The following is a 14,060-nucleotide window of genomic DNA, read 5'->3' on the forward strand; positions in this document are numbered from 1 at the left end:
TTACCTGGGGGAAAGTGTAGATGACTGGGGAAGGCAATGGCAAACCACCACGTAAAAAGTCTGCCGTGAAAATGTTGTGAAAGCAACATCACCTGAGTCGGAAATGACTGGTGCTTGCACAGAGGACCTTTCCTTTCCTTTACCTGGAAGTGCTGCGGATTATACCTGGGACATTCTGTATGCAGGACTGATATTCTACCATTCAGTCATGGTCCATCCCCTGTTCATTTTCTATTGATGTTTTGTTTATTTTGCATTACTATATAGTAAACAAAAACAAAAACCCCGTCTTTTCCATTTAATGAGCTTTTCTTTGTTATCTGCAAGGACAATTTCTTTCACAATCTAAAAGTGCACCTTTACTGAGAGTTCTAGCAGTACGCAAATTTAAGCAATCTGTTGAAAGACAAAATTATTGTCAGTCAACTAGAATGCTTTAAAGAAATTCTATCACATTCATATGAAGGTTCCTTATCCTGATTCAAAACATTGGTGCACTGAAGGTTGGCATTGTCTATGGTGATTGGTAGTGGCACTTCTGGATGCCAGGTGGAAGTCTTTCACATCACCCACTACCTGATCCTTAAAACTGGAAAGTATCTGGAGACTGAACTTGGGGGAAAGCAAATGCTCTGCCACCTGAGCCACAGACCCTCTCAGGTTATCACATACAATCTGAAAGCCTAGCTTTCAATTCAAATTCATATAAAGCAACCAATTATCCCATTGTTTATGCAGATGTTGATACTGCCAGGAGATGCCTTTAGGTGCCTCAAAACAGTCCAGAAGAGGGCAAGATTTTATCTAGGGAACAGGTTACAGGGGCCATTCTACTTGCCCCCCTCTCATTCTTTATCCAGTCCATCTGGGGGCCCCTGCCATTAGGGTCCTCTGCTTCACTTCCCACTACTACTACAAATCAAGCCACAGAAATATAAATCATACTTTACATTAAAGTTTAATAGTGACAGATCAGCAATGTAAGCCAAAATTAATTTCCCAGTTAAAAAAAATTAGGACAGAGGTGGGGTGGGTTAGAGAAAATCTACTCCCTCTGATGAAATAGATAGCCAGGTGGCAAGCAGGGGGCCCAATCAGATTTGGGCTCTTGGAACCCACAGCAGTTCACTCAGCAAAGGAGACAGTGAAAACCAACCATCTAGAAACCATTTGCTCTGAGAACAAGGGGCATTTTAGCTTCCTTAAATGTATATTACTACATTCATCATCTAAGCAACTGATATCTCCAACTTCATCACTTCATCTTGGAGTTGTGAGAAGGTCGTATCACAATATTATTCAGCTAGAGCTAGAATTTGCCCATGAGTTTGAAGAAACCAGCTTTGAGGAAATTCCAAAGCCTGTTTCTTCTTATACTGACTTTCATTTCTGTTTAAAACTATTAGAGTGAGGCAACCAAGTGGAAAGATTTCCCCCTGCAAATAAACTTGCTGGAAAGAATGCCACTGACTGAAATGCTTTTCAGCATTCATTTAACTCATACACTCTAGAAGCACACTCAAGCATGAGAGTGCTTCTAGACTATTTCTATTCACTGACACAAGGCCTTATGTTTCTTACTATAAATATGCCCCACAAGGGCTGGAGGAGTCAACAACCAAACTTGGATGTCTCTAACTGGCCAAGAGACTGGCTCTAAGGATAAATACACTGAATTGCTCGGTACATTTTGCAAGATGCCAAGTACTAAACAGATGCACCTACACAGAGAGCATACTCCAAATTGGATTAAAGCCACAACCTATCTAACGTTCATTGGTCTTTGAACAGAATACACCTTTCTCTATTACAGGAAAAAACCAATTACACATAGGTAGGACGTACAGGGGATGACAGCCATTTTAAAAAGTGCATCGGTAAACAGAGATCTTTACTGGAGCTAGCCATCCCACCACCAACTCACCTTCTATATACCACACCCTTTCCCCTTTAACCATAATTACTGCAGCAAACTCTCTTTAAGTGTGGAAGACTTTGGCTCTGCTTCCACTGCTTTGAGGTCACAGGATTTCTTCCAGTCTCTTTCCAATGAGGTTTAGTTCCATGCACACTGGGAGATGAGACATGCACATAGTGAAGTGCAAGTTAATTTAAACACCAGTCTCATTTTTCTCATTTGCTTTTGGAACAGGTTCTTGCTGGACCTTCTTCATTTCCAGCCCTTTCACCCATGTGTAGGCAAAGGAGCCACCTAGAACCATCATGTTGCTAGTCCACCATAAAAAGCTCTTGGTTTCTTCATAGTAGCAGACAGCTAGTACTGTCTGGGCACATGCCTTGGCTGTCCCAGAGACATTATGTGTTAGAGGGCTAGTAAATTTTATCTGGAGCCCTGTCACATAACCAATGGCAAATCCAAACAGGCCACTCAGGGTCATCATGCCCCAGAAATAGAGGCTTCCCAGCTTGTCAAAGTGGTATAGAGTCTGAAATTCACCAGAGAGCAACATGAATGGCAAGAACAAGACGCAGGCATTGATGTTGTTATAGAAAGTCAGACGCCAGATACTGCCATCCACAGCAGGCAGAACCTTTTTAGTGTAAATAGCATTCAGTGAGACACAGAGACTGGCCAGGATTCCAAAGATTATGCCGGCCCATGACAAAGTACCTTCTGCTCCCTCTTGATCTATACCAAGCCAGAAGCCACCTGCAAGACAAACAAGATTAGTGACACACTAGAGACTCCAGAGGAGCATGAGAGAACTCGCAAATTCTTATACTTCATGTTGGACAAGAGATTAAGAGTGCTTTTAAAAATGGAAGTTCACATTATCTGGATGCAGACCACTATGGCATGCTTCCACAGTAAATGGATGCATCATTGGGTAAAAGCAATCTCATTTTGAGATAATAAGTATATTTTGCAAACGGAAAACTTCTACCTTTTCTCAGTTGCCTGACCTCTGTTCTTCTAGCACAAAGGCTGGGAGGGGCTGTAATTCAGTGGAAGAGCCTCTGCTTTGCATGAAGATCATACCAGTTTCAATTTCCCAGCATCTCCAGTTAAAAGAATTAGGCAGCAAACTTCCACCTGAGACCCTAGAAACCCACTGCCAGACTGAGTAGACAATACCAACTTTTATGGACTGATGGTCTAATTCACTATAAGGTAGCTTCATGGGTGCAAAAAGTAGTGTTGCCATCTTAGACCTTTTATCTGCCAATTTTCTAGTCCAGATATCATAGAAATATATTTAAAATTGTCAAGAACATCTCACATATGTGTTACTTATCAGTCTCATCCCAGGGCTTTTTTTTTTATCTTTGAAAGACTATTTGTTCCTCAGCTTGCCCCTCTGAAGATAGGCAGCAGATAACATTTCATACTTTCCTTCTTACAAATTACACCAAAAAAACCCTCCCCACAAACACACACAGACTAGCACAGATTAAAATTCAGGTTTTGTATATATTCATGCATTAGAAAACTGGGAAACAGCCACCTTTTAATCTCTCTGACCTTCCAAAGCATGACAGAAGGATGCTGAGGAACACATAATACCTTTGCATACAGGGTCTGACTGTTGTCTAGGTCAGAATTGTCTACTTTAACTGGCAGTGACTGTCCCAAGTACAGAAAAGTCTTCTTCCCAAACACCTAAAGATAATGAGAGCCTTAACCTTTAAGTGCCAGGAACTGAACTTGGTACTTCCTTTACACAAGGATGTGCTTTACCAGTAAGACACAATACTTCTCAGAAAGAAATAATTAGTCTACATAAGTGATCTTGAGCAGATGCCCTGAGGGTGCAATATTAGGCATACTGAATTTAGAACTTTCTTTGTAAATGTGCAGAGGTTTATACTACACAGGACACCCAGCTTGGGAACTCTAACCTACTGATCTCCCTCCATAACTATAAAGGTGTATAATGTACAGTGTGTTTGCACAAGGAATCTTTGTCCAACACTTCAGAAAGATATTCTACTCACCTATGATCACCCCACAGGCCAAAAGGGCATAGAGGGAAGTGGTTTGCTTCAGCAGCAGGTAAGAAAGCAGCACATTGAAGACAGTGGTGAGGGAGCGACCTACATTATAGAAAGCCACACCAACATATTTGAGACACAGGTTGTTGAAGGTAATCATGCCAATGAAGACCACTGAGAGGGGCAAGACGCTGCGGGACACCTTGAGGTCCATGCGGATGGAGGGGAAGTCCAGGTAGTTTGATGGGCAGCAGGAGGCCAGAAGGCTCAGCACCTTACAGATGAGGACAGTGACAAAGCACTGGTAGAATGTGACAAAAAGTGGGGCATCGAGGCGCAGTGAGGGGCTGCCCAACAGGTACTTGTTGAGGAAGACCATGGTGATGGAGATGAACCAGTACAGAGAGACCACCACGGCGATCCGCACGGCCCTAAGCAGGAAGGAGGGTTGCTTGCTTCCAACCTCCCCCTCTTCCTGCTGGAGCAGGGGGTCTGATGAACTGCTGAGGGCCATCTTGAGGATCCCCGATCGCTTCAGCTGGATCCTGTTCATCATAGAAAAGAGGGAGGCAAATCAGAGAAGCAGGAAGCTGCCTGCCAATACTCGATAGCACAGTGTGCCGCTGAGGTCACAGCCATGCAAAGCAAGATCCCATTTTCACGCTGTGCAAGCACATACGCACAAAGCACTTTCGGATCCTTGCGGGATCTGGAAGGTCAGCGAGTGAGAGAAGAAACTGCGGTCCGAAGCTGACTTTTACTTGGCTGCAAAGCCCATTGCAGTCAATGGGATATGCTTCCAAAAAAAACATGCATGGGGTCGGGATGGGGAAGAACCTCAAGGAATACGGACACTGCTTGCTAGGGACTGCCAAACATAGCCCACCACCCCGGGAGGAAAGGCTCGTCCTTCACTTCCTCTTTGGCCCACCAGTTCCTGCGCTCGGCTCCGGCTGCGCAGACGCGTCGCGCTTCGAGGGGTTTGGTCTCCTTAAAGGAGCCGAGTCCTCCCAACGTGTGCTCGTTTTCTAGCGGAGCGCTCTCGGGGGGTGGGGGGGGGGGTCGCTTACCTTGGCAGCCGAGGCTCTTCTCTTTCCTCCTGTTACAGCGTCCTACGCTACCAGGATCTTCGCTTCCTTATTGTCCCTTCGGGACCGCCCCACAACGAGAAATGCGACAAAGGTTCTGTGTACAGATACGTCGCAATGCTGAGGTGTTACTTCCTTCTGAGACTGCCAACAGGCATAGTTTTGCCCTATTATTACTAATCCATGCAAATAATAGGCATACCTGGTGAGTTTCTGTGGCCACTGAGGGCATTCGTGCAGCGTCTGCCTCCCCCACTCCTAACTACGATCCGTGTAGATCCAGAACTACGCTCATTGGCCTAGCCAGCAAAGTTCATCGTCCGTCTTGCTGTGCATCCCCACATTGGGACTGCCGCGAGGTTCTAAAGCACGATCCTCATGAATTCTATGCTGAAATGAAATCAAACCACCATCATGCTGTAGATCCTGTCTTAGACTATAGGCAGCACCAGAAAAATCATGCCTCCACGAATTTGTGGAGCCACAACAGTGGAAAAACATGTTTCCAAAGCACAGATCCTAATGGATCCTCATGATTTTTGCTTTGGATCCCACCTAAGCTCACTATCCAAACACATATCATGTCCGTGGGCAGAGTTTGCAGCACACGAATAATATCCACGGCTTCCTGGCAGCAGCATGGAACAAAAACTTGGTTTTGAACCATGGATCCTCATGGATCGTCATGATTTTTGCTTTAGATACCCCCAAGCTCAACATCCAATCACATATCATATCCTTGGGCTGAGTTTGCACCACAGAAATCGTGGACCCACGGCTTTGTGGAAGCACCATGGACCAAAATCTTGCTTTGAACCACGGATCCTCATGATTTTTGCTTTGGATCCCCCCAAGCTCACCATCCAATCACATATGTCCATGGGCAGAGCTTGCACCACAAAAATCATGGATCCACGGCCACATGGCAACACCATAGAGCAGGGTTTCCCAAACTTTCGCCTCCCATGGCCCAGTTATTTTTACACTTCTCCTTTGTGGCCCACTAAAATTCAGGGGTGGAGCCAAGAGACAGGAAATGATGTCATTTCCTATGGTGTCATTTCCAGGTCAAGGGTCAAGTGATGCCACTTCTGGGGCACACCAAACCAAAACTCCAGCTCTTCCTGTGATGTCACTTCCAGGGCACTCCCCCAAACTTGCCTCTTCATCTGAAATAACTTTGCTTTTAGAAAAATCTCTCTGAAATTCATGCTGAGCCAAAATGGGGGTGGAAAGTGGGCAGTCTGCAACTTTTTCATACATTCCCAGGGTCCTCTTTCCACCCCCATACCTGCATGCACCTATCTGTTTGTGTGTCTTTCTCCAGCTTGCAAGCACTCCTAATGCCCATGTTCAATTGCATGCACCACCTACACACCCCTTCCTCAACAGCACTGGTCAGTCAATGTATGCAGTTGGGAGTGCTGTTGCCATTGCCATCAGGAATGTCAGCACTGTGTACCACCCACACTGGGCCCTGGCAGCTGCTCTACCTCAAAATATGCTGACTTAACATATGTTTACAATGTTTATGGTTATAAAAATCAAAAGCATAAGTAATGTGCACTTAACAATGTATGATATAATAAATAAAAAACAGAGTTTGGGCCACCAAGAGAGAATGGGTGCTTTGGAAGGAAAACTCTAGTTGACTATACAGCTTGGCACATGTTTAAATAAGAACATCTCCACACACCAGCAGATGAGAAGCTGATTCTCAGCTAATGGGAGGCCAGCTAGAACCTGGCTTCCCAGCTGCACTTAGCCTATTCAGGCAGAACAGGTAATAGGTCTTGAACAGTTAGGTATCTAGTTAATTAATCAATTGCCTGATCTCAACTGGTAAAAAGACTGTGAGCGGACTCTGAGGTGTCAGCAGTGTGTACATGTATCTCTAAATTGGTGTTTCCATGGGATACCTGCACAGGCCTTCTGAATGTGGGAGATCCCCATCTTCAAGTAGCTTACTTTGGGTGGAGTGGTAGGATCAATGCTCAGGAACTTGTTTTGTATGGAAATCAATTGGACTAGGGATTATTTTATTTAAGGCACATTACAGCAGTACAGAATGAATATCTACCCATGTACATTGCCATCAACTGTTCTAAACTGAATTCTGATGCCAGAAAAAAATTAAGTGAAAATAAATGTTTATCCTATCAAACTGATCCAAAGTTGTTTTTCCTTTTCAGTATATGCAAATTTTATGTTGTAAAAGAGGATTTGGAATGGCATAGTATAGCCCAGGGGTGGCCAAACTATGGCTCTTTCACACATACAGTGTGGCTCTTGAAGCCACCCCCCCTCCCATCAGCTAGCTTGAAGAAGACATTTATCTCTTTTATAAATCACTTCTCCAAGACAAACCAGCTAGCAGCTTGCGAAATGCATTTAAAGTTGCTTTCTTTCCACCTCTCACATCTATTTGCCTGCCTGCCTTTCCTTCCCTCCCCCAAACATCTGACATTCATGTCTTGCAGCTCTCACATATCTGATGTTTATTCTGTGTGGCTCTTATGTTAAGCAAGTTTGGCCACCCCTGATCAGATAACAGACACTAAACTGGGTCATTACTTGGATGGGAGACCACCAAGTAAGACTTTGCGGAGTAAAACAATTGCAAAACCACCTCTTCTGCTGAATCACTTGCCTTGAAAATCCTAGGGGGTCACCATGAATTGACTGTGACTAAAATTTACATGATGCTAAAATAGTGTACAAGTTACTTCACATTATCACTTCCATTCATTCTGTATTAATAGTATAAATTCAAATGAACAAAAATAGTTATCGTTTCATACTTTAGTTTTACTTATAAATTCACTGCACAAGGCAGCCTAATATTTCTTATGGCAATGGTTATAAGTATTGACAGAAGGTAACTGCTAGCATAAAATACTGAATGTTTAAAAAAAATCACAGTTTTGTATTAAGCTGAAGCCAGACAATAGCAAGAAAATAAGATTCCAGATAATCAGGGTCTCTCTGTGCCCCAGTTTCACATTTCTGACCATGGATTCATACCAGAGAGAAATTACTACCCAAAAAGTCATATACCCCACTTCTCCCTTTATAAAATAGCACTATAGGGCTCTTATTTTGGCATCTGAGTCAACAGTCTTTATAGGCACCTGGCACCAGGCTTCATACAATAGCACAAAAGTTAACAACTTGCAATAAGCCACCACTTATTGCTTATGCTACCAATACATCAGCACTGATTTTAATATAAAACTTTCTGAAACTCACATTTTTGGTGCAAATTAATCAGTGTGTGAAGCACAAACTACACTTAAGTCTGAGTGTTTAACTCTGCACAACCTAAGCTAACTTTTAATTTGAAAGCAAACCTAAACCAACAATAGAAAACTCCCTGTGGTTCCTCAAAAGAGTCCAAGCAGACCCCAACCAATCAAGAAAATCAGAGTATTCTCCTTCCCAGGCTCTATCCTAGTACTTTACCTTGCTCCTAGTTGCCACCCCTCCCGCCCTGGAAAGGCAGAAAGCCTGCACCTCACAACTTTTCTGGCAGCTGAAACTAGCACCTTCTGCATGCCTGTGTGTGTATTTTGGGGAGGGGGTGTCTTCTTTTTCCTTCAGCCAATTAGGACCCTGACTGGGGAGGAAAAAAACATCAGTCACGCAACCCTGGGGGGAGGGGGGGGGAAACAAACAAGCTGTGAGGATAGCATCCCACAGCCATCCAAGACTTAAAGCAAACAGTGACAAACACTCCCCCCCATAAAAACCTCTCTTCTTTCTCCCCCCTCCCCCCCAAAGCCACCATTTCTCAGCAGCATAAGTAAGCTAAGACCAGAACAAACCGCAGCAGATTCCCATCCCATGCTATTCACTGCCACAGGTGGTGGTGGCGTCTACAAGCATAGCCAGCTTTAAGAGGGGATTGGATAAAAATATGGAGCAGAGGTCCATCAGTGGCTATTAGCCATAGTGTGTGTATATGAGAACATAAGAACATAAAAGAAGCCATGTTAGATCAGGCCAATGGCCCATCCAGTCCAACGCTCTGTGTCACACAGTGGCAAAAAAAAAAAAAGTATTTATACACACACACACACACACTGTGGCTAAAAGCCACTGATGGACCTCTGCTCCATATTTTTATCTAAACCCTCTGCTCCATATGGACCTCTGCTCCATATTTTTATCTAATTTTTGCTTTAGATCTCCCCAAGCTGATGGGGTGTGAACTGGCAGAGACTGACCAAGAGAGAGATCACGAATCCATGGCTTTGTGACAGCGCCAAGAAGCCAAGACATGGTGTTGAATCACAGATCCTCATGGATCCTCATAATTTTAGCTTCGTGCCACACCAAGCTCACCATCCAATCACATATTGTGTCCATGTGCAAAACTTGCAGCACAAAAATCATGGATGCACGGCCTTGTGGCAGCACCATGGACCAAAATCTTGGTTTTGAGCCACGGATCCTCATGGATCCTCATGATGTTAGCTTTGGATCCTCCCAAGCTCACCATCTAATCACATATCGTGTCCATGGGCAGAGCTTGCACCACAGAAATCATGGATCCACATCTTCATGGCAACACCATGAAACCAAAATATGGTTTTGAATCACGGATCCTCATGATTTGAGCTTTGGGCTACTCCAAGCGCAGCATCCCATCACATATTGTGTCTGTGCGCTGAACTCGCACGCCAGAAATTATGGATCCATGGTTTCATGGCAACACCACGCAAGAAAACTATGATTCCAAAGCACAGATCCTCATGGAAACTCATGGGTTTTGCTTTGGGCCATCCCAAGCTCACCATCCAAACACATAGCGTGTCCATGGGCAGAGCTTTCACCCCAGAAATCACAGATCTGCTGCTTCATGGTAGCGCCAAGGAGGAAAAATGTCATGAAGCACGGATCCTCATAGATCTTCATTATTTCTTCATCAGGTCACCCAAAGCTGACCATCAAATCACATGTCGTGTCTATGGGCTGAGCTTACAACCCAGAAATCACAGATCCATGGCTTCATGGCAGTGCCACGGAGCCAGAACATGGTTTTGAAGCACGGATCCTCATGGACCCTCATGATTTCTGCATTCGGTCATCTGAGGCTCACCATCCAATCACATATCGTGCTCGTGGACTGAGCTTGCAGCCCAGAAATCACAGATCCACAGATTTGTAGCTGCACCATGGAGCAAAAACATGGTTATGAAATACAGATTCTCATGGATCCTCATGATTTTTGCTATGGGCCACCTCAAGGTCAGTATCCAATCTCATATCGTGTCCATGTACTGAGCTTGCACCACAGAAATCACAGATTCATGGATTTATGGCTGCACCATGGACCAAAATCTTGTTTTGAACCATGGATCCTCATGATTTTTGCTTTGGGCCACCTCAGGGTCAGTATACAATCTCATATTGTGTCCATGTGCAGAGCTTGCACCGCAGAAATCACGGATCCACGGCTTTGTGGTGGCACCAAGGAGCCAAAACATGGTTTTGAAGTACAGATTCTTTTTGAACTTAAAGGTTTTTGTGATAGGTCAAGTAAAACTCAATATTAAACCACATGTAATATTCATGGTCACAGCTTGCTGAACAACTATCACACATCCACAATTTTCTTGTTCATCACATTCATTATCCATCCAGATGTCATGTCTATGACCAGGATTTGCAAAATACAAATTGGATTTTGAGCACCTTGTGCGCTGTCACAGTGTCCACACATACTTTAAAACAATGAATCTTAATGGATCCTTTGACTTTTCATCTTTGTATCCTTAGGCTCATGGCCGGATCTGGGGGTGGGGGGTGGGGGTAGAGCGCGGTGCTTGCCCTGGGCGCCGACAGAAGGTGTGTGTGCCAAATTGAGTATGGAGTCCATTGTATTCTATGGAACCATAAGATAGAATGGCCCATAAAGGGGCATCATTTTTTAATTTTACCCCCCCCCCCTCTCACAAAACATGTCGATCCAGATGGGGAACAGATGACTGGGAGAGACAGAGAAAGGAAGGAATACCCCTGTGTGTGGAGTGCAGTCACTGAGAAGACTCTTTCCTCTCCTCTTTCTCACCCCCCAACCTCTCCAACACACTTCTCACTTTGATTTGAGAATGTGGGGCTGTTATCAAAAGAATCAATTTTGGCCACTTTCAATTTTTCTTCCACACCGTTTGGAGTAGAGGTCATCTGAGGCTGAGTGCATTCTAGATGGGTAACAGTCAGAAGGTGATCAGCATTTAAGGAATCTAACTCCATGGCAATCTGCACTGAATCTAATGCAGCAGCTACAGTGATGTTTTCCTATAGTCTGGGGAACTTTCTTCCTGATCTAGTGTTCTGCCTTTTATTTCGCTTCAACTGTGTGAGCTTCAGCCAGCAAGGCTTCCCGAGTACTGGTGGCATGCCAATAGATTTTTTGGCAGCTATGATATGATAGCAAGTCCTGGATGATGGGCAAGAGCAGCTCTCTTTGGGGAAAAGGCAAACAGCATAATTCTTATCCTTAACACTCCTCACCACAAACACGCCAAGCCGTGGACAAGTGGCTGTTAAGTTACTCAGCACGGTTAAATCTGCAGGGACTATCTGACAAACCAATGAATCCTTCTCATAGATTTCATCTTTCTTGGGTTGCGGAAGTTCTCTCCAAAGTGAGAAGAGTGTTGTCATGAGCCCTGACGAGGAGGAGCTGAAAGGGTTATCAGACCTGGAAGAGTTGCCAGCCAGTTCCTCAGCTGAACAAACAGCAGCTGGCCCATCAATCACTTTCCAAGCACCAGTGTCAGCTGTTGACGATCCATCGCCTCTAAGCTCTCCTCTTCCTATCTCAAGAGTTCGAAGTAGGCTCTGGAAAGAATTTTCAGAGCGAAGACATGAGGCATGCCGATGCTTCAGATCTCTCAGCCCTGAGTTCTAGCAGAGTCACTGCCACCCAGGAAGCAGGCTGATTGAGACTCTCATATAGCTCCCACCCAGGACCTGGTAAACTTGTGGAAGCAACAAGTCTATTCTCTGGCTTGCATCCATGCTTCTTCCTGATCTTGACCTGCTTGATTTCCTTGGCACCCTGACCTTTTGGCTTTTGGACATTGACTTCTGATTCCGGTTTGTGATTCTGCATTGGTGACTTGGGTCCTGCTTGACTTCCTGGACTTTGACCTTGGACTGGCTTTGGACTCCTGCCTGCCTGCACCCTGAGAAGGTGACATGTGTGGACACATCAGAGATTTATACATCAGTCCCCCCATGGCACAACTGCACCTTCAAGACACTCAGTATTCAAAAAAGGGGCTTGTGGCCTCTGTTGCCAACATCTGTGTGTATGACTATGACATAGACACATTGAGGGGATCAAAGTGGATAAACGACTGCATAATTGTTGCATTTCTTGCCTCAAGGGTGATCATGGCCAAGGAGATGGGTCATGATGGAATTATTTTCACACTAAGTTGCCACTTCATATAGACGTTGCTGTGTCGAAGACTGTCCGTGCAAATCTGAAGTACTGCTTGAAATATGAAGTGCTACAGAAGGATGTTTTGATCATTCCAGTTAATAACAGGCAAGTCCACTGGATACTGATAGTCATCAAATTCAAATAGAAGACCATGCTCTACCTGGACTCCAAACATGGATTGAACCACTCAGTGATTGAAGCCATAACATCCTTCTTATGCTGTCTGCATGAGATGGATTTGAAATGTTCCTATAGTTTTGCTGACTGGTCAATTTTTTCATGAACTGATATACCCTGGCAAGATAATTCCAGTGACTGTGGTCCTTTCACATGTTCCATTGCACATGTGATTGTTTCTGCCACCCAACTGCATTTCATGCAGGAGGATATCACTGCAATTAGACCCTGAATTACAAAAGAAATAATCCAGTACAGTGGGAAAACCTATCTGGAAAGAAAAGACAAATACATTCCACTGGAAATTGCTGTTGTCACTCACAAGGAGAAATTTTGAAAGAGAGTGACATTACAGTTTCCAGGTCATGTCCGAAGGGATGGAATGACACACTTAAGTATTGCACGGATATTTTGCCTTCCTTGTTTCAGGGCTGCTGGTCACAATGTTTGATGAAGGAGGGTTGCATGAAGCCCAGCAGTGACTTGACTATGGTTTACTGTGAAGAAAAATGCAAGGATTGGTACCACTGCTTTTGCATAGGCATTTACTCCAAAAATCTACCACAAGTTTTCATGTGTCCAGATTGTCAATCCACAATGGCCAAATAGACTTTGAAATGGTCACACAGCACATAAATTATGTGAACAGGTAAATCCACACACATGGGGTGTTTTCCCACAGAGCTTACCACGGAGCAACGTCCCTCTTCACCGCGCAGTGTCTGCGCGGATTTCCCACCAACTGCTCCGCATAACCAGGAAGTGCCGGACCTTTTGCGTCACAGATGTAAACTGCTAAAAACCAGTTTACGTTAGCGACGCAAAAGCCGCGGCTCTTCCTGGTTATGCGGAGCAGTTGGTGGGAAATCTGCGCAGACACTGCGCGGTGAAGAGGGTCGTCATTCCGAGGTAAGCTCTGTGGGAAAACGCCCATGGTCTTCAGCATCATAGCTGAGCTGATTTCTTTCAGTATATCTCATATTTATGGAGAGTTTACCTGATTTTCAAAATTCATTTAGGGGGAATTATGGTGCAGTGTTCCATGGCAGAAATAATCCAGGATTCTAAAGTGCTATGGTGAAACTTCCTAATACTGGCTTTATTTGGAACTAATGGGGCAATGTACGAAAACTAGGTTACATCTCTCAATGCATGACCCCAAGTGCAACCTTTCCTACTGGAGCTCTGCTTGTGCAACCAATACCGAGAGATATACTACATCACACACAGAAACTATGCAGGTTCTCCCCCCTTAAAGAACACCTGGCAATCACTTGCACAATGTCTAACTCCAGTGGAAATGTCAGTCAGGATACAATGGTCAGCATGGTCCTGTTAGTGGCACCACAAGTGCAAGGGCTCCAACAAAAGTGGAAAGCAGC

General features: G+C 44.5%; 1 protein-coding gene across 1 annotated transcript; it reads right to left on the bottom strand.

The window, feature by feature from the left end:
* Positions 1–941: 941 nt before the first annotated feature.
* SLC35C1 (solute carrier family 35 member C1) lies at positions 942–4,865 on the bottom strand. The gene is made up of 2 exons (XM_060262307.1): positions 3,958–4,865; positions 942–2,671 (listed from the first exon to the last, which is right to left on the bottom strand). Exons 1-2 carry the CDS (start codon positions 4,508–4,510, stop codon positions 2,112–2,114), a joined length of 1,113 nt encoding a protein of 370 aa, XP_060118290.1. The 5' UTR covers positions 4,511–4,865; the 3' UTR covers positions 942–2,111.
* Between the last annotated feature and the right edge of the window lie 9,195 nt (positions 4,866–14,060).

This window comes from Heteronotia binoei, chromosome 21 (assembly GCF_032191835.1).
Source record: "Heteronotia binoei isolate CCM8104 ecotype False Entrance Well chromosome 21, APGP_CSIRO_Hbin_v1, whole genome shotgun sequence".
Lineage (NCBI taxonomy): Eukaryota > Metazoa > Chordata > Lepidosauria > Squamata > Gekkonidae > Heteronotia > Heteronotia binoei.